The sequence below is a fragment of the Molossus molossus genome, unplaced genomic scaffold (assembly GCF_014108415.1).
Source record: "Molossus molossus isolate mMolMol1 unplaced genomic scaffold, mMolMol1.p scaffold_m16_p_3, whole genome shotgun sequence".
Classification (NCBI taxonomy): domain Eukaryota; kingdom Metazoa; phylum Chordata; class Mammalia; order Chiroptera; family Molossidae; genus Molossus; species Molossus molossus.
Genome location: NW_023425366.1, coordinates 105,535,932 through 105,557,472, shown reverse-complemented (window position 1 = coordinate 105,557,472; position 21,541 = coordinate 105,535,932). Strand labels below are relative to the sequence as shown.

The 21,541-nt window shown below is 40.5% G+C and overlaps 1 protein-coding gene across 1 annotated transcript in view; it reads right to left on the bottom strand.

Annotated features, from left to right (window-relative positions):
- Positions 1–7,251: 7,251 nt before the first annotated feature.
- The window catches only part of SEPTIN14 (septin 14), a 38,076-nt gene continuing 23,786 nt past the window's right edge, over positions 7,252–21,541 (bottom strand). Inside the window, exons 6-10 of the mRNA XM_036279620.1 lie at positions 18,291–18,452; positions 16,545–16,641; positions 14,543–14,711; positions 13,395–13,527; positions 7,252–7,431 (exon numbers count right to left, since the gene is read on the bottom strand). Coding sequence (XP_036135513.1) covers positions 7,252–7,431; positions 13,395–13,527; positions 14,543–14,711; positions 16,545–16,641; positions 18,291–18,452 — 741 coding nt within the window. The remainder of the gene's footprint in view (positions 7,432–13,394; positions 13,528–14,542; positions 14,712–16,544; positions 16,642–18,290; positions 18,453–21,541) is intronic.

The window sequence follows — 21,541 nt, the reverse complement described above, 5'->3', positions numbered from 1 at the left end:
TGATTGACAGAGTTGCCATCCGAATGGTGATTTTCTTCTTGGCCCTATGGTGGGGAAAATCCCTTATTCACACTTTCCATAGGTTTTAACAACCTGTATCAGGATGACTTGCATTATCTGCAGAATGCCCATTGGGGTCCTGTGTGACTCCAGAGCAAGGGTCATGAGGACAGACCTGGTAACCTGTCCTGGGCCAGGACACAGGAGAAGCCAGATCTCTGGGACTCCCGGAGAACAGAAATATTTGCCAGTTTCCAAGCTCTCGTGTGAACAGAGACTTAGTCACCCTGAAGCCAGACATCACTGGGGACACTGAAGGCTCATTGGTGACCAGTCTGCTGTAGAAGGGGAGACACCTGGGAGTCCTGGTTGCTGGAGGCCTGGGCCGGACAGGGAACACAGGCAGCTCCTGCTTACCTCTCCAGAGCAGGGGCATGACAGCCTGGGTCCTGGTCCTGATGCAGGAACCGGTTCTGCAGCACCTAGGCCACACTCAGGGGCTCTTGTGGAAAACCAGGCATCTGCCTATGTTCCTGCTGCACAAGCATGAAGGGTGCTGTTTCACAGAAAGACAAGTATTGTAGGAACTGACACTTGGTGAGACCAGGCAATCTGGAATAGGAGACACCTAAGAGTCATAAGTCCTGGATAGGACTGGGACCCCATCAGTAACACAGTCATTCAGGGACTGACTGTTGCCCCCTGTGAAGCCCCAGTATCATATTGCAGGGGTTAACCCCCTCCCCCATCAAGGACAGTACCCAGAAAGTTTGAATGGGCTATGGCCCCACAGGCCTGAAGGGCTCCAGGTGCCCCCAGCCCGCTGCAGCCATGCCCACTGCATGGCGAGCGCCAGGGTGGACAGGGATAAGGAAGAGTTCAGGGGTTGTGGGGTACCTTTTACTGGTGTGGGTTCATGAAAGATCCAACACGTCTCCCCAGTTCCAATCCCCGTGCTACTCAATGTTGCCTAGTCCCCCTGAGGAAGATCTCGGGTACGCAAAGTGTCCTGTTTTGTGGAGGACAGGCTGGCAGTGTGTCCTCCAATGAGAGACATCTGGAAATTCGAACAGCTCCAGGCTGAAGGAGACTTGGGGTGGGAGTTAACTGCACGTGCCCATTTTGTTCAGCTCTCCGTGACAAGGGGCACTAAGACCCAGCCTTGGTCTTGCTCTGGGTCCAGGGCTAACTCTAGGAGTGGCCAGGTCACTCTCTGGGCATCCTGGGAGAAACCACATGCCAGCGTTCGACCCTGCACCTGCACAGAGGTCCCTGTCCACCCAGAAGCTAAATGTCCCTGGAGCTCTGAACCCTTGATCAGTGAGACGGGAGATTTGAAATGGAAAACTGGCCCTGGTCCTAGAGAGGCAGCTTGAGCAATGGACTGTTTTCACCTCTGCAGCCCCAGTATGTGATTGTACTGCTAGGGGGAACCCCCAGCCAAGGACAGGTTGTTCAGAAGGCCAAGGTCCTACAGGCCTAAGGGGACCTGTAGCCTGAGTCCTGAAGGGGAGCCTACTGCACACATGCTGACACCTAGTTGAGAGGACCCAGGGATAATGATCATTTCAAGGAATGTGCTTGGTTGTTCACTGGTGCAGGACAGGAGGGAACTCAAAAGTCTTGCCAAAGCTGGTTGGGAGGAGCTGGAGGTTTTCCCTCCAGTGAGAGAGACCTGGAAATTGTTGTCCGAAAGGTTGAGGCTGGTGGAATCCTGTCTGGGGCATGGAACTGAGACTTTGGCCCTGCGCAGTTCTTAGAGCAAGGGGAATAAGGCCCAGTTCAAACCGGAACCAGTCTAGGACTCAGTTCAAGAGAGGCTAAGTCCCTCTTTGAGGTCCTGAGAAAAACCAAGTACCGGCCAGTCCAATTCCACACCTTCACAGAAGCTCCTGTTCAAACAAGCCAAATAGTATCTCGGGAAATACTAAGCCTTGATTGGTGAGACGAAGGGGATCTGGAATTGGAGACTCCGGAGAGTCCTTGGTCCTGGAGAGATACCGGACCCCAACGGCAGCATGATCAATCAAGGAACGACTGTCACCACCTTTGCAACACCAGTTTCAGATCATCTGGCAGGGCGGTTTCTTCATCCAGAACAATTACCAGCTGGCTGGGAAGGGACTTGCTTCACCAGCCTGGAGAGCCCAGTAGTCCAAGATTTGCTGAGCCGGTGTGTGCTGCCCGCTGATGTGCTGTGGTGTCAAACCCGATTCCTACGTTCTGACACAGTCGGTGCACTTTCCTGCACTGACGGTGCTGTTCCCAATGCAGCTGACAAGACTTCTTAGAGACATCTTTTTAAAAAGTGTTCTAGCCCTGGCCAGCTTGGCTCAGCGGATAGATCATCAGCCCGCAGACTGGAGAGTCCCGGGTTTGGTTCCCGCTAAGGGCACGTACCTCGGTTGCCATTTGTCCCCAGCCCTGGTTGGAGTTGTGTGGGTGGCAGCCACTCGATGTATCTCTCTCACATCGATGTTTCTCTCTCTCTTCCTCCTTCTCTCCCTCCTGCTCTATCTGAAGATAAATGCAAAAAAAAAGTCCTCAGGTGAGGATAAAATAAATAAAAAATAAAAAGTGTTCCAGTTTACTTCACTACATGCATTAGGGTGTGGAGACACTTCCATTCAGTGATGTAACACTGAGCAGAATGCAGCTTGCAAGTATGTTTTTAGAAACATCTTTATTCTAAGTGTTTTAAAAACTTCAGAACATGCATTGCAGGATGGAGATCACCTCGGTTCACCAACACAACATGGGCCACCACATAGGTTTGAGGTAGTGATTTTAGAAGCGTCTTTATAATAACTGTTCTGACACCATTTACTATATACATTGAACTGGAGATCAGTTGCAGCCACTGAGACAACACTGGCACCGGGGTAGCGTCCAAGTATCATTCTTAAAAACCTCTTTAAACATGCGTTAGAGAACGGGGATCACTTTCATTTTCTGATGCAACACAGGTCTGGAGGTAGCTTACAATGTTCTTAGGGACATCCTTAGTATAGATATTCTTTTTTTTTTTTTTAACTGGGACATTTATTATTATAAAAGTAATACATGCTCTTTATGGAAATTTTGGGGGAAAGCCCATCATCTCTAGTTTCATTATATAGTTAACATGTTTGTGTAATTTTTATTCATGTATGTTTGCTTTACATTCTTATCATACCTTATGTTATCTTTTACACTTAATATTACAACACAAATAGTTTCACATCTAACTATAGATTGTATACATTATTATTATTTTTTGTTGTTGTTGTTACAGATGTTTCTTCTCTTTTACCCCATTGACACCCTCCTGATCCTTAGTATGGATAGTCTTAACACTTCACTACATACATTTCAGAATGGGGACCACCTCCATTTAGTGATAGGATATTGTTTTGAATGCAGCTTCCAAGCAACGTTTTGGAAATATATGTATTACAATGGATCTTCGGCACTTTAGTAAATGTATTAAAGCATGGGTGTCACATCCATTCTATAATATAACACTGTTCTCAGCACAGCTTGCGAGCTGCATGCTTAGAAACATCTTTTTTTAAATGATATATTGCTTCATTTGTTCTCTTAAGAACATATATGTATTTTTTATTGATTTTAGAGAGATGAAAGGAGAGAGAAACATCGATGTGAGGGAGAAACATCGATAGGTTGCTTCCTGAACGCACCTAACAGGGGATCGAACCTGCAACCTGGGCATGTGCCCTGACCAGGAATTGAACCCAACACTTTTCAGTGCACAGGAGGATGCCCCCACCAACTGAGCCACACTAGCCAGGGCCAGAAACATCCTTATTAAAGTGTTCTTAATATAACTAGCCCAAACGTTAACATTTAAATTTTGTATTTCTGTGTTCTTGGAAATATATGTATTCGAAGCGATCATAATTACTTCACTATATTCATTACAGAATGTGTCACTTTTATTCTTGACTATAACGCTGTTCTCAAACTGCATGTAGCATTCTTACAAATATCTTCATAACAAGTGTTCTTAAACACTTCATGAATTCCGGCATGTGTACTGCTTTCATGTACTGAAATAACAGTAGTCACAACGCAGCTTGCAAGTTGTGTGATTAGAAACATTAGTGTGACTGTTCTTCAGCATTTTTCTAAATGCATTACAGGAAGGGACTCATTTTTTTTTTAATCCTCACCCAAGGATATTTTTCTATTTATCTTTATCTTCAGATAGAGTGGGAGGGAGGGAGGGAAAGAGAGGGAGAGAGAGAGAAACATCAATGTGAGAGACACATATTGACTGGTTGCTTCCCGCACAACCCCGACCAGGGCCAGGGATGAACTGAAACCAAGGTACATGCCCTTGACCAGAATCAAACCCACAACTCTTCCGTCTGCGGGCCGATGCTCCAACTGCTGAGCCAAATCTGCCAGGGCAGGGCTCATTTTTATTCATATATATCTATATATCTATATATATGATATATAGATATATATAATACTGGTTTGAATGAAGCTTGAAAGCAGCATTTTACAAATATCTCTAGTAGAATTGTTTGTAATAACATCACTACCTTCATTACACAATGGGGATCACTCATTCTTAGAAACATCCTCATTAGAAGTATACTTTATCACCACCACATTCATTACAAAGTGTATTTCCATTACTGATATAAAACTGCTTTGATTGCAGCTTGCAAATAGTGTTCTTAGAAATGCATTAAGAATTCACTACATGCATTACAGATTCAATACATACATCACTATCATGCCCTTTCACTGATATAACAGTGATCTAATTATAGTTGGCAAGTGGCATTTTTAGAAACAATTTATTAAAAGTGCACTTAAACACTTCAATGGCTGCATACAGAATGGGACCATTTACACTGACCGATAAAACACCGGTCTCAGTGTAGTTTGCCATTAGCATGCTCTATAAACATCATTGCAAGTGTTCGTAAACACCTCATTATATGTATACGAGTATGGGGAGTACTTCCCTGCACTGATAAAACACCGGAACAGCAGAGCCTACAAGTTGTGCTTGTAGAAATCGCTCTGTTACAACTTCTCCGAAACACTGCCCTACTTGCAGTACGGAATGAGGTTACATTCGTTGATATGACGCCGGTCTGAATGCAGCATGCAAGTATCAGAATTAGAACATCTTCATTACGAGTGTTCTTCAACAAGTCACTGTGCGCATTACAGAATCAGGATCAATTCCTTTTATTGATAGAACCCTGGTATGAATGCAGCTCGCAAGTAGCATTTTTAGAAATATCTTTATTACAAATGTTATCAAACACTTTCTACGTACATCAGAGACTGGGATTACTTCTATTTGTCTATATAACCCTGGTCTGAAACCAGCTTCCCAAGAACATTCGTAAGAAGCATATTTATAAAATGTGAACTGAATCACTACATTTATTACACAATGGGTGTCACTTCCATTCACTGATATAGCACAGTTGTCAGTGCAGCTTGAGACAGCATTACTGCCAATATTCTCAATCGCTCATACACGACACCACAGGGCCCATTTCCACTCACTGATTTAAAACTATTCTGAACGTATTTTGCATTAAAGTTGTTAGAAACAGCTTTGTTACACACATTCTTAAACACTTCATTACATGCATCACAAAATAGGAATTACATTTATTCAGTAATATAACTGGTCTGAACATAATTTGCAAGTCGAGCTTATAGAAATATCTTCCTTACAAATGTTTTTAGACACTTGACTCTATTAGAAGTGTTCTTAAATACGTCACTACATGCACTGCAGAATGAGTATCACCTCTGTTCCCTGAAATAACATTATACTAAATGCAGCTTGCAAGTAGTTTTGCTTGAAAATGCTTGCTTCAAATGTTCTTAAACCCTACCCGACATGCATTACTGAATAGACATCCCTTCCAATCACTGAAATACATTGTGCACCACAGAGCTTTTAAGTACTTTTTAGAAAAACCTAACTATGCCTGGCCGGTGTGGCTCAGTGGATTGGGCGTCATCCCACGGACTGAGAGGTATAGAATAGCTAGTCTGGTTCCTGTGTCAAGCTGTAGGCTGGGGCTGCTGGGTAGAAAACTTTAAATAATGGAATTGAATTCTGTGGAAATTCCCTGTGGGGCAGACATATGTTCTTACAGATATTTGGCACCTCAGAACTCACCCCTGCTCTTACCAGGAAAGGCGCAAAAAAACCAGAAGCCTCTATTTTGCATATTGGAACCATCACATGTTCCAATACACCTTATCTACTTGAGAAGCTTCTTTCAAGCACCACGATTCTGTCTTTCCAGCACTAACCCTGAAGTTTGTCAGCATCTGGAGCTGGACTGAGCCAAGCTGCAGCCGAAGGGCTATACTTAGATTTAAAAACACAACCCACTGCCCTGGCCAGTTTGGCTCAGCGGTTAGAGCGTCGGCCTGCGGTCCGGAGAGACCTGGGTTCGGTTCCCACTAAGGGCGCGTACCTCGGTTGCAGTTTGTCCCCGGCCCTGGTTGGTCGTGCGGGTGGCAGCCACTCGATGTGTCCCTTCACGTCGATGTTTCTCTCTCTCTCTCTCCCTTCCTCTCTCTCCCTCCCACTCTATCTGTACAAAGAATGGAAAAATATCCTCGGGTGAGGATAAAAAATAAATAAAATAAAAACACAACCCACCTTACTTGTACCCTGTGCCACAGGCAGTGCCATGCTAAAAGCTAATGCTTCACAGTGCCATGCTTCACAGCTAATCAACGCTTTTTACACTGCGCCATGTATTTCTTTGCTTTTATTTTCATTTTAGCAAATATTTATTGAGTGCCAACTCTGTGCTAATCTCTGTTCTAATGTGGAGGATACAGCAGCAGCTAACAAGGGGGTCAAGGTGCCTGCTCTCTTTATTTGTGTTTTTTTTTTTTTCCTTTATTGATTTTAGAGAGAGGTAAAGGGAGAGGGAGAGAGAGATAGAAGCATCGATTGGAGAGAACATCGACTGGCTGCCTCCTGCATGCCCCCCACTGGGGATCGGGCGTGTGCCCTGACTGGGAATTGAACTGGCGACCTCTTGGTGCATGGGTCGATGGTCAACCACTGAGCCACACCAGCCGGGTAAGGTGCCTGCTCTTAAGAGTTGGGGAAAATATACAATAATCAGACACATTTTCAAAATTAGTAGAACTTTAATCAGAGTTAAGTGCTACGAAGACACTCTCACTGGAAGGTAGGATCAAGAGAGACAGGGCTCCACGGCAGACAACGGGAAGAGAGAACTATTTCTTCCGATCTTTGTCCTTTTTCACATTGGCCAGACACTGACTCTGTAATATTTCACAACCAGCCTTCATTTTATAAAAAATGATTATTTCTTCTTCCAATTGTCTTCTCTCCTCCTCAAGTTTTATCATCTCCTCTTGCTGGATTCTTTTAAGATGCTCAAACTTGTCCTGAAGCTGTAAAACAGAGATTCAAGGGTGACTCAAGGCACAATGTGTGGATGTCCCAGGAACACGGTCGTCTTTTTGCCTGGTTATCAAACGTATGCTCATCATCAGAGTAGAGCTTGATCTTAATAACCATCTCAAAATATGACGTTTAAAATTAATATTCAGATAGAAAAATTTTTCATTCTTTAACTAGTGTCCCCATTGAACCAAATAAAACCTACAGCTATAAACAACACTCAATTTTTAAAATACTTAGTTTTTCCAAATGAGGGGTATTTCCTCACTCTACGCTTCCCCACAAATCTCCTCAAGTAAGATTTGATAAATTCATGCTCACTACAAATACACACATGGAAATATATCATGTTTTATGAAACAACTGCTGAGACTTTAATTGATAAAGACCTTCTGAAAGTCATAATTTTCTTACGTGAAATTAGCATAATTATAGAAAGAAAGAAAAATCTTCAAGGACCCCATTCAGCTACTTCTCATTTACTTGTGAGGTCTTATTGAATCTGTGGGATTTAAAATAAATCAAATTAGTGATATTAAAGAGATGATATCATCTTGGATTCCGTTAGAGTTGGGTCTAGGTCTTCAACACGACTTAATTCGACAACATATGGATTGCTTGTATGCATCAGAGGAGGCATGTGGTTTTTTTTTTTAGTTTATGTATTTATTTATTTATTTAATCCTCATTCGAGGATGTTTTTACATTTATCTTCAGAGTGGGAGGGGGAAAGAGAGAGAAACATTGATGTGAGAGAGACACACCGATTGGTTGCCACCCAGGGATGAACTGCAACTGAGGTACGTGCCCTTGGCCGGAATCGAACCTGAGACTCCCTGGTCTGCAGGCCAGTGTCCTAACCGCTGAGCCAAACCAGCCAGGGCTGTGTTTTAAAGCTATGGCTCGCCCTGACTGGTTTTGCTCAGTGGTTAGAGCGTCAGCCCTCAGACCAAAGAGTCACGGGTTTGATTCTGGTCAAGGGCGCGTTCCTTGATTGCAGTTCAATCCCTGGCTCTGGTTGGGGTCATGCTGGAGGCAACCAATTGATGTGTCTCTCTCACATCAATATTTCTCTCTCTCTCTCTCCCTCCCTCCCTCCCACTCTATCTGAAAATCAATGGAAAAAATATCGTCAGGTAAGGATTAAAAAACAAACAACCAAAACTAGCTATGGCTTGTACGGCACCCTGGCTGGTTGGCTCAGTTGGCTGAATGTGGCCCTGTGCTCCGAAAGGTCGCCGGCTTCATTCCTGGTCAGGGCACATGCCCAGGTTGTGGGCTCGATCCCCTGAAGGGACATGTGTAGGAGGTGGACAATTGGTGTTTCTTTCTCACGCTGATGTTTCTCTCTCCCTCTCCCTTTCTCTCTCTCTAGAATCAATAAAAACACTTTTTAAAAATAAAGCTATGGCTGGCATGGCATAAAACTATAAAGGGCAAGTTTATTTGCAGCTTAACTTCTTGAAAAATAAATAGGCGACAATATTAATCATCTGGCGTATATGTCTGTGAAGAACACAAACACTGTGTGAACGCCAGGGGTTTTCGATCCCAGGTGTCGTTAGAATTATCCAGTGAGCTCAGTGTTCAGGCTGCACCAAGATCAATTACGTCAGACAACCTGGAGCTGAAACCCGGGCATCAGAGCTTTAAAACATTCCCCAGGTGATTCTCGTGCGCAGCGAAGGTTGAGATCATGGTTCTAAACAAAGGTTCTTTTTTCCTCTCCTGGAGTCAGGTGTCTCTTGGAAATTACATCTTTAGCCCTAAGAAGCAAATGAGCATCTAGAGACAATGGTAAGAAGAATGACCGGAAAGGCTGGGATGTGAGAGAGTGGGATCTGTAAGTGATGGCAAAAATCACTGAGAAAATGTTTCTCTTAAAGGTGGGAGAGTGAGAGTAGAAATCAGAGAAAGCTAAACTTCATCCTAATACTTATACTTTTCAAATATTAACTACTCTGGTGAAAAGCCTGAAGTTTTCCCCCAAAACAGATACAAGACAAGGGTGTCCCCTCTACTACTCCCTTTCAATATTGCACTGGAAGTCCTTGTTAATGCAATACAACAGAAGGAAATAAAATATATACAGATTGGGAAGGAGGACATAAAACTGTCTTTTTCACAGGTAACATGATCACCAATGTAGAAAATGCAAAAAAATTCACACACACACACACACACACACACACACACACACGCACACACCCCTCCTGGAACTAATGATATTATAGCAAGGTTGCAGGATACAATGTTAATATTCAAAGGTGAATTGCTTTTCTAAGCAAGGACCTACAACCAAGATTACTAAGCTATCATTTAGAATTGAAGGACAGACAGATCAAGAGCTTTCCAGACAAGAAAAAGCTAAAGGAATTCATCACCCCAAATGAGTATTATATAAAATGTCAAAGGGGCCCTGGCCGGTTTGGCTCAGCAGTTGGAGCATTGGCCTGCGGTCCTGGGAGACCCGGGTTCGGTTCCCGCTGGGGGCGCGTACCTCGGTTGCAGTTTGTCCCCAGCCCTGGGTGGGGTTGTGTGGGTGGCAGCCACTTGATGAGTCTCTCTCACATCGACATTTCTCGCTCTCTCTTCCTCCCTCTCTCCCTCCCACTCTATCTGAAGATAAATGCATAAATGTCTTCGGGTGAAGATAGAAAAAATTAATTTCAAAAATTTCAAAAAGGTTAATTGCTTTTTTATATATCAGCAATTAACAAGTAGAAGCATTAGCACTCCCGCAAAATGAACTACTTTGGTATAAATCTAACAAAATATATACAAGATCCATATGAGAAAAACTACAAAATTCTGATTTTAAAAATCAGAGACAAGCCCTGGCCAGGTAGCTCAGCTGGTTAGTGTCAGACCGATATGCCAAGGTTATAGGTTCCATCTCTGGTCAGGGCACATACGAGAAGCAACCGTTGAATGCATAAATAATTGGAACCACACATCAGTGTTTCTCTCTCTAAAAATCAATCAATAAAAGGTGAAGAGATTAAGAAGTACAAATTCATTGCTGGACTGACAAACCTCAAAGGGAAAGGGGTTGGGGGGGGTGGGAAGAAATAAACCAAAGAACTTATATGCACAACCAATGGACACAGACAATAGAGTGGGAAAAAGTGGGAGGGAGGTAGGAGGGGGGTGGGAGGAGGGGGTCAATGGGGGAAAAATGAGGAACATCTGTAATACATTCTACATTCAACAATAAAGGTTAAAAATAAATAAAAATAAAAAATAAAAATCAATCAATAAATTTAAAAATGTAAAACTCAGAGAACTAAATAAATGGATATTCCACGTTCGTAGATAGAAAGACTACATATTGTCAAGATGTTAATTCTTCCCACATAATTTAGAGATTCAATTCAATCCCAATCTCAATCCCAGCAAGTTTTTTTTTTATATATTAACAAATTGATTCTAAAGTTTATATGGTAAAACAAAAAGCCCAGAATAGCGGACACAATATTGAAGGAGGACAAAGTTGGAGGACTGATGCTACTCAACTTCAAGACTGGGTACAGTAATCTGACTAAAGCTACAGTAACAAGACAATGTGATATTGGTGAAAGAATAGGAAAATAGTCCTGATCGGTTTGGCTCAGCAGTTAGAGCATTAGCCTGTGGACCAGAGTCAGATTCGACTCCAGTCAGGGGCACATATCTTGGCTGTGGTTGGTCCCCGGCCCTGGTCAGGGTGTGTGGAAGGCAACCAGTCAATGTGTCCCTCTCACGTCGATGTTTCTCTCTCTCTCCTTCTCTCTCCCTCCTTCCCACTCTAACTGAAGATAAATAGAAAAATATATATCCTCGGGTGAGGATTTAAAAAAAAAAAAAAGAATAGAAAAATAGATCAATGCAACAAAATAGCCTAGAAATAAATGCACATATACCTAGTCAACTGATCTTTATTTTTTATCCTCACCCCAAGGACATTTTTCCATTTTTTGTTCAGATAGAGTGGGAGGGAGAGACAGGAAGAGAGAGAGAGAGAAACATCGACGTGAAAGGTACACATCGAGTGGCTGCCACCCGCACGACCAACCAGGGCCGGGGACAAACTGCAACCGAGGTACATGCCATTAGCGGAAACTGAACCCGGGTCTCTCCGGACCACAGGCTGACGCTCTAACTGCTGAGCCAAACCGGCCAGGGCCAACTGATCTTTGACAAAGAAGCAAAGGCAATCACTAGAGGAAAGAGTCTCTCCAAGTGGCACTGGAGCCACAGAACAGGCACATGCAAAAATACGCATCTTTTTTTACCTAATGGAATTCCTGTTACTTACGGTTTAGTTGTCCCTAACTAAGACATCTGGTATATAGCACCTGTTCATTACCTTGTTTCTATGGGGGGAAAGTTTATATTCCAATTTACCTACTAAAACTAAATATTCTTACATTGAAACCACACTCATATGACAGAAAAACATCTATGATTCCCCTAATATATTTCTTTGCCAAAAACTATCAGTGGCAAATAATCAAAATTATATTAGTAACCTCTTTTTCCATTTCCTTGGAAACAAAATGGAATAAAATGAAAAAGTAACCCACATAACTCACCAACTAAAAGTTTTTTAGTTAGCCCTGGCCAGTTTGGCTCAGCAGTTAGAGCGTCAGCCCTAGGACCAAAGGGTTTCGGGTTCGATCCCAGCCCCAGTCTGGGTTGCGCAGGAGGCAACCAATTGATGTATCTCTTTCACATCGATGTTTCTCTCTCTTTCTCTCTTCCTCCCTCTCTTCCACTCTATCTAAAAAAGCCAATGGAAAAATATCCTCAGGTGAGGATCAACAAAAAATTTTTAAAATAAGTAAAATAAAAGTTCTTTAATTAACCAAGACTTGCATTAGTCAACATTTACCTGCTTACTTATAAAAGTGTGGAAATGTTTCTAATGCAGTAGTAGTGTTAGAAAGCATATGACTTCACAGAAATCAATAGCTTGAGTTTGTTATAAATTAAACTTTATGCATGACAATTCAAATTATAAATAAAATAAAGTTTTACAAATTTATTTTAGGGCTTATTAAAAGAAAATTCTTACCCTGGATGGTTTGGCTCAGCAGTTAGAGTGTTGGTTCTCAGACCAAAGGGTCTCTCTGGGGTTTGAGGCCCAGGCAAGGGCACCCTCCTGGGTTTCAGGTTCTACACCCTACACCTGGTAGGGGCTGCTCGGGAGGCAACCAGTAGATGTGTCTCTCTCACGTCAATATTTCTGTCTCTCTTTCTGTTCCTCTCTCTCTCCCTCTCCCTCCCTTTCACTCTCTCTAAAAATCAATGAAAAAATATCCTTGGGTGAGGATTAATATTAAAAAAAAAAGCCCTGGCCGGTTTGGCTCAGCGGTTGGAGCGTCGTCGGCCTGCAGTCCTGAGAGACTCGGGTTCGGTTCCCGCTAAGGGCACGTACCTCGGTTGCACTTTGTCCCCGGCCCTGGTCGGTCGTGCGGGTGGCAGCCACTCAGTGTGTTCCTTTCGCATCGATGTTTCTCTCTCTCTCTCTCTGTTCCTCTGTCTCCCTCCCACTCTACCTGAACAAAAAATGGAAAAATGTCCTCGGGTGAGGATAAAAAAAAAAAAAAATTCTCCAAATGCTCTAGAAAAAATTACAGACTATAATTTTTTAAAGGTTATATTCAAAATCTATATGGTAAATAGCTACTTTTTGAAAAATAGCAAGTAGTCTTCAAAAACACTAACTAAATTCTTGAGATTAAATACCCCATATTAGCTCTGGCTGGTTTGGCTCAGCAGTTAGAGCGTCGGCGCTTAGACCCCTCACATCAATGTTTCTCTCTCCTCCTCCTCCCTCCCTCCCACTCTATCTAAAAATTAACGGAAAAAATATCCTCAGGTGAGGATTAACTAACTAAATAAATAAATACCCCAAATTAACAGGTCATCTAAAAATGAATACAAACTATATCAAACTAGAAGTACTTGCTTCTTTTTCAGCATCTTTAAATGTTATTTCTTTCTCCTGTACTCGCTGCATAAACTTGTGTTTCAACTCTTCTTCTTCCCTCTGGCATTGATCATAGAACTCCTGTCTTTTGGTTTCATAAATCTCTTGAAAACTAAAAAGAAATTTTTATTACTTTCATATTAAAATGCAAATATAAATAAACATGTAAAAATAGATACTATATATTAAGTCCCATGTAAGAACATTTACCAATATTCTCCCATGTATAGAAATGGAAATTTCTGTATCATTAGATGTAAAAATGAGGTAGTTGCAATACTAAATACAGAGTATATAGAGAATATAGCCCTGACCGGGTAGCTCAGTTCATTAAAGCATCATCCCAATGCACCAAAGTTGTGGGTTCGATCCTCAGTCAGGGCAGACAAGAAATAACCAATGAATGCATAAATAAGTGGAACAACAAATCTCTCTCTCTCTCACTCTCTCTCCTTCCTCTCTTTCTAAAATCCTTTTTTTTTCCCAAAAAAGAGTATATAGAGACTATATATAAAGAGTACTACAACTTTGAAAACTGATTTCTTGCTCCCACCACTTTTTATTACATCACACTTCTTTATATCCTTTCACAAAATTTTGGGGAACCTCTCATTTATGTGATTCATTTATGACAGTCGGTTCAATTTTGGTTGTCCTCAGAGTACCAAAATGAATACAACTGTTATACTCTTGCAGCACAAACTCCTGTTCCTCTTCAATACAGCTAAATACACCTGCTGTCCAACTATTTTCACCTGGCTTCCGTGACATTACAGTGCCGCTTTTCCTTTGTCCTTCGTCCAGTCCTCGATTTTCTTTTCATCCTTCCCAATTTCCCTGGCCAACCTTTGTCAATCTTCACTAATATTTGTCAACTTCTTCTCTGAACTTCTCTTTTGTATATACACTTTAGCATATACACATATTGGGTACACATAATTTAGCATATAAACGAGCCCTGGCATTGTGTTGCTCTAAGTCTGAAGATGATTTTTAAAAAACATAACATTCAGAATAACACGTGATATGACAAGTACAGTTATTCTCATTCCCAAATGATTGTATCTCATGATTGTAGGGAGTTGGGAAACCACCCATTAGCTTGTTCTAGAGAGATCTCTACTCACCTAACTGGCTGGTTGTCTGGGCCCACATCAGTAAAGCCAATTTTCTGCAGTTTGAAGCGCCTGTAACGTTCATAGTGCTGAGTGTGGGTTTGTTCTTTCAGGTTTTCCGTATTTGTACATAGAAGCATATCCCGGAGCTTAATAAAGTCACAGTGATTTTCATTTTCCACTGGACAAAGAAATAATAAAGCCCCAACACATTATCAATCTCTGGTACTCAATAAGTTTTATTGAATAAATGTGTGCATTGAAAATAACAGCTAAGATGCCTGGCCAGTGTGGCTCAGTGGACTGAGCACCATCCCATGATCTGAGAGGTCCCAGTTTGATTCCCAGTCAGGGCACATGCCCGGGTTGTGGGCTCGATCCCCAGTGGGAGGCGTGCTGGAGGCAGCAGATCAATGTTTCTCTCTCTCTCTCCCTTCTTCTCTCTTTAAAAAAATCAATAAAAGCATATTTAAAAAATATAACAGCTGAGAGATTATTCTGATTAAAAGCTAAAATTGTTTTAACCATGAAACTATATTTCTATGGTACATACCAATTATAGTCACAGTTTATTAACAGACCAGAAAAGTTCTTTAAATTTTTTAGCTAAAGAATAAATATTAAACAGTAAAATAACATGTTATAGTATATGACTATCTGGCATAAGTTTTCACTAATAATTATGTTAGTAGTTTACAAACTACCCTCAAGGTATTTTACAGAGTGCTAACAAAGAATTAATATAATTTCACTAAAGTAAATAATTTCATTAAATTAGCCCTGGCCGGTTTGGCTCAGCGGTTAGAGCATCGGCCTGCGGTCCAGAGAGACCCAGGTTCGGTTCCCGCTAAGGGCACGTACCTCGGTTGCAGTTTGTCCCCGGCCCTGGTTGGGTCGTGTGGGTGGCAGCCACTCAATGTGTCCCTTTCACGTTGATGTTTCTCTCTCTCTCTCTCCCTCCCACTCTATCTGAACAAAATATCAAAAACAATGTCCTCAGGTGAGGATAAAAAAAAAAAAATTAAATCTTGCTAACATAAAGCTCTTTATAATTACACATGCTTATCATATTTTATTTACACAAGATATTTATGGGACTGAATTAGTCAATATTCAAAATAAATCAATAAATTCACATGGCTCTTCCCTGTGTTTGTCACAGGCAGAGGACTGAGCACAACATATTGTGTTTGACATTGTAACCAAATTTAATATTCATTAAAATATGCTCTCTTGAACTATGTCTCCTAAATTTAAAATTTTCTAACATGTCAATTAAAAAAACAACATTTGGAAACTAGTACAGTAGAGATAATCCAATCCCCAATAATTGTATTACAAGCATATAAACTAGATGATAGATGATGATTGGCTATTACAATATTCCAAGTCACAGTGCTAGATAACGAATACGAATGTCTAGGTATAATCCAAAGGTAAATTATATTTCTTTATTTTAAAAATAATTCACAATTCTTTTATCTTTTACCATTTTATCTAGCTTTAAAATGTTTCATAAATTAGGTAGTAATTAACTTATCTAACATGTTTTAAACACTAGCATTTAGGTTTCAATATGTTCAAAGTTCTTTGTGCACAGCGCTTTCCAACATTCTGAAAGCGATGGTTCGTGCATAGGGAGATAATGCGCAGATGGAAAACGTGTAAATGAGGAGGTTCTGTCCAGCCTCTGCGGATTTTTGCCTAAAGCACCATCCAACAAACTCCTATGAGAATAAATCATAATCAAAGTAAGCATTAGCCTAAATGAAACAGAATCTGTGCTCCTCATTAGTAAATGTTAATTTACTATTTAGCAACAGTCACTAATTTTACTCTTTAGTAAACAGTTACTAATTTTAACTTTGGCTCAAGTTAAAATTATATTTTGAGACTATGATAATATATACACATTATACATATAGGACGTATAAGGTATACTATAAATACAACGTATATATGTACATATACATAACCAGTCCAGAGCAAGCCTGCCCACTGTCACAATAATTACCTTGTAAAACTCCCCAAGGGTACTGACGGCCTCTGACCATCCTTTTTCCAACTTTCACCTCTTCCATACACCCCACTACAGCAAAAGGTAAGTGTTCCTATAAAGGAAAAACCATTTTAATCATGTTCCCTTATACCTCCATGACATACACTATTACTCTTATTTCTGTTATGGAAACAGCAGAGACGAGAATAGCATAATAAGCTTATTCAAACAAGGGATCTACCCTGCCTCAGATTTTATGACTTGGCAGTAAATATGCGCACCGTGATTTCTGCAAACATTAATGTCGGGTCCTGAAAACTATCTACTGATCAGAGCCTAAACCAAGACATTCTTCTCTAGGAAATACAAAGAGAAAAGATTTTTAGCAGACATATTTTTTCTCACATTATATTTAACCTGGAACACAAAGATAATGTCAAGAAAATAATGTACAAATCACTTTTTTTTTTATCCTCACCTGAGGACATTTTTTGTTCAGATAGAGTGGGAGGGAGAGAGAGAAAGAGAGAGAGAGAAACATCGACGTGAAAGGGACACATCGAGTGGCTGCCACCCACATGACCCAACCAGGGCCGGGGACAAACTGCAACCAAGGTACATGCCCTTAGCGGGAACCGAACCGGGGTCTCTCTGGACCATAGGCCAACGCTCTAACCGCTGAGCCAAACTGGTCAGGGCTACAAATCACTTTTAACTCCAGTAGAAAGTTAAAAGACAAAAAAAAATTTGAGAATAACTATAACTATAATAATTAGTTAACAAATATACAACATAAATTATATTAATAAATAATGTTCTATATTATATATACGTATTCATATATGTACATATATAAGAGTCCGAAATACAGTGAAAGGGTCACTTTGATTGCTCAATGGGGAGAGGCAGGGGAAGTCTGAAAACGAGGTCAACCAAGGGCGATTCGGGAAGAAGCTAAGCTAAGCCGGAGGGCAGCTATGCGTAAGGACAAAGTTGTGAACAGGATGCAGAGGCAGGCTGTGCAACGTTTGATTGGTCAGAAGTTATACAGCTGGTCTGCCTGAACAGAAGAACTGATATACAATGTCTAAGATAAAAGTTATTAAGCATTATGTTAAATATTTAATAATTCACAGTAGTCTATTAATTGGTCTTCATGAAAAATTACTCCCTATGTGTTCCTTGATGTACTATTAGGTAAAGGAGAACAAAATCTTTAAGACAAGTTCTAAAAAAAAAAATACAATACAGAAGAATAAATATAAATTTTACATTACTTACTCTTTAATTCAGAAATTCATTTAGTTTTTGATATCTTAAAATAAATGGGGTATGGGAGGCCTGACAAGATAGTGGAGCAGGTAAACTCTCTGCTCACCTCCTCCCACAATCACTTCAACATTACAACTAAATTATAATTATAGAACAGCCCGGCCAGTGTGGCTCAGTGGACCGAGCATCATCCCATGATCTGAGAGGTCCCGGTTTGATTCCATCAGGGCACATGCCCAGGTTTTGGGCTCGATCCCCATTAGGGGTGTGCAGGAGGCAGCCGATCGATGTTTCTCTCTCTCTCTAAAAATCAATTTAAAATATTTTTTAAAAAGTAAAGTAAAACATTTTTACACTGGATTTTAGAAAAATAATTTATTTATAGTCTTTTGGTCAGAGACAAGTGACAGTATAATACTAATATTGTTACTTATAAATTATATTTGATTCCCACATGTAAAATATAATTAATATTTAATAGACACTTACATTCATTGCGGAGTTCACTTGAGCAGTAGTTTTGTCATCTGTTGGGAACTGGTATATCTGGATGCCATTACTAATCAATTCATTCATTATCTTATACTTAAATGTCTGTATATCATTTTTAGAAATTGTATCTGCTTTGGCAATCAGTGGTATAATGTTCACCTATTAAGAAAAAAGGAAACAAAATCTCACCATTGAGTATTTGTTGTTAATCTTGGAAGATTTACAGTCAAAATCTCACAATATCTGACAATAAATATCTATTACTAGATAATCACTATCATGCCTTCCTCACAAAACTGCCTTCCAAAATACTCAGCACTTTTGATGATACATTTCTATGTGAGTTCATGTTTAGAAGTCTTAATTTTTGTTATTGCCTCAAACTTTCTTATATTTGTAACACATCAGGAGTTAGTAAAATATAAGTAGTAAGATAAAGTAGTCTATTTAATTCATTAACAATTTTTTTTTTATCCTCACCCGAGGACATTTTTCCATTTTTTGTTCAGACAGAGTGGGAGGGAGAGAGAGGAAGAGAGAGAGAGAAACATCAACGTGAACGGGACACATTGAGTGGCTGCCACCGCACCGCCAACCAGGGCCGGGGACAAACTGCAACCGAGGTACGTGCCCTTAGTGGGAACTAAATTCGGGTCTCTCTGGACCACAGGCCGACGCTCTAACCACTTAGCAAACCGGCCAGGGCCGATTCATTAACAATTTGACTTCTTATTTAACTGATGGCTAAAAAGCAGAAGAAACCTTTCATCAAAATTATAAAACAATTTGTCCTCTACCTGTCCTTCACTTGTATCACCATCATAAATTCATCTTAATCAATGTTTCATTTGAGTAGATCCTTGCTCTACCTAAATGTTTTTTGTTGTTTTTTTTTTTATCCTCACCCGAGGACATTTTTCCATTTTTTGTTCAGGTAGAGTGGGAGGGAGAGAGAGGAACAGAGAGAGAGAGAGAAACATCGATGTGAAGGGACACATCGAGTGACTGCCACCCGCACAACTGACCAGAGCCGGGGACAAACTGCAACCAAGGTACATGCCCTTAGCGGGAACCGAACCCGGGTCTCTCAGGACCGCAGGCTGGCGCTCTAACCGCTGAGCCAAACCGGCCAGGGCTACCTAAATGTTTTTGCAGATAGATTTGCTTGTGTTTTCCAAAGACCACCTGAAATAATACTTTCTTTTGTTCCCCTACTCTAAAGCCTGAATGTATATAGGTGTATATACAGGACCTTGCTTACAAATATATTTATTTGTAATTTATAAAAAGGAATTATTTTTATATAGTATTTTTATTGTTAATCCTTACCAGAGGAAAGTTTTCCATTGATTTTTAAAGAGAGTAGAAGGGAGAGAGAGAGAGGGAGAGAGAAACATCGATTGGTTGCTTCCTACACAACCCAGACCAGGGCCAGGATCAAACCTGCAACCCAGGTACACACCCTTGACCAAAATCGAACCTGAGACCCTACAGTCCTCAGGCCGACATGAGCCAAATTGGCCAGGCTATATAGCATATTTGAGGTTGAAATGTATTCATAATATTTTCTTCCTAGTTCTAAAATATAATTATTCCTGTCTTCTTGTATTTACATCTTAATTGAACTTTGTAGAAAATAACAACATGCAAAATTCCAAAATGTTTTATTACTATTGCAACAAGATACCTTGTAAAACATAACTGTACAATGTCAAGTTCTGTGATATTAGTAGTAAAAGTCAGTTTTAAATATATTGTTTTTGTTTTAGATTCTTCAAAGTACATTTTTTAAAAAAAAAACGCTTGTTCCAATCTAAGACTTCAATGTTGTAACAAAGATGTTCAAAATTTTGTCTAATTTTATCATTTTAAAAAATAGCTCCCACAGTAGAAAGCAGACAGCTGCTAAGATAGATTCAAGTCTAACACAAATGCATTAGGTTGTACTGGTGACAAAGCTGGGGAAAGATACCCTCCTGTGATAGCAAATCATTAACACATAGAAATGAAAACTTTCCATGTCAATCATTCCTCAAGTGTTCAGACCTGAGAAACAAAAGTCACTTATTGCAAGGAGAGCTGATCAACCTGGGAGAGAAGACAGCAGTCATACCCACCCCATTAGGTAATGGTCCCTGCAAAATTAGCAGTTTCCTGTATCTGGAAATAACTTGATGATTATAGATGCTCTAAAAATTAAAAATAAAACTGTGTGTCTCCCCCGGCCCGTGTGGCTCAGTGGTTGAGCATCGACCCATGCAGCAAGAGGTTACCAGTTCGATTCCTGGTCAGGGCACATTCCCAGGTGGTGGGCCCGATCCCCAGTAGGGGGCATGCAGGAGGTGGCCAATCAATGTTCTTTCTCAACGATGTTTCTGTCTCTCTCTACCTCTCCCTTCCTCTTTCTCTAAAATTCAAGAAAAAAAATTACAACTAAAAAAAAGTGTATGTCCCTGCTTATTGAATATACTACAAAATGAGAAATTAAGGCAACTCTTAATTTTAACTAAATTATAACTTCTTTAAACTACTTGGTGATATATGAGATTAAGTTCAAAATTTCTTTCTAGTTTGAACAATACATAGCAAAAGTCAGGCCTCCCCTCCCCAGCCCTCACCCAGTTTTAGAACTGTTCCTCTCTACAGCTGAATAAAGTTGAACACAGGATGTTTAAGCAGGGCTGAGTGCAGAAAAGGATATCACGACTTAAGTTTCTGTCATATGTAACTTGACCCAAGGATGGAAAAAAACACATGTTGCATTCTGCCTCCTGTTTCGTGTTTGAAAACATCAGTGGCATCAGATAAATGTTAATGAGATTATTTTAGAATGCCATAGAGTAATTTCTATTTCAAAAATACAGGCAAGCCCTGGCCGGTTTGGCTCAGCGGTTAGAGCGTCGGCCTGTAGTCCAGAGAGGCCCAGGTTCGGTTCCCGCAGTTTGTCCCTGGCCCTGGTTGGTCGTGTGGGTGGAAACCACTCGATGTGTCCCTTTCACGTCGATGTTTCTCTCTCTCTCTCTCTCCCTCCCCACTCTATCTGAACAAAAAAATGGAAAAATGTCCTTGGGTGAGGATAAAAATAAATAAATAAATAAATAAATAAATAAATAAATAAATAAGGGCAAATGCCTACAATCCGAACTATCATTTATTCACACGAAAAACTAAATGTTTATTTTAAATTTTTTACCTGCATCTCATTATCCTATTGTATTTTCTAATTAAATTTCTCTGGAAAGCAAGGT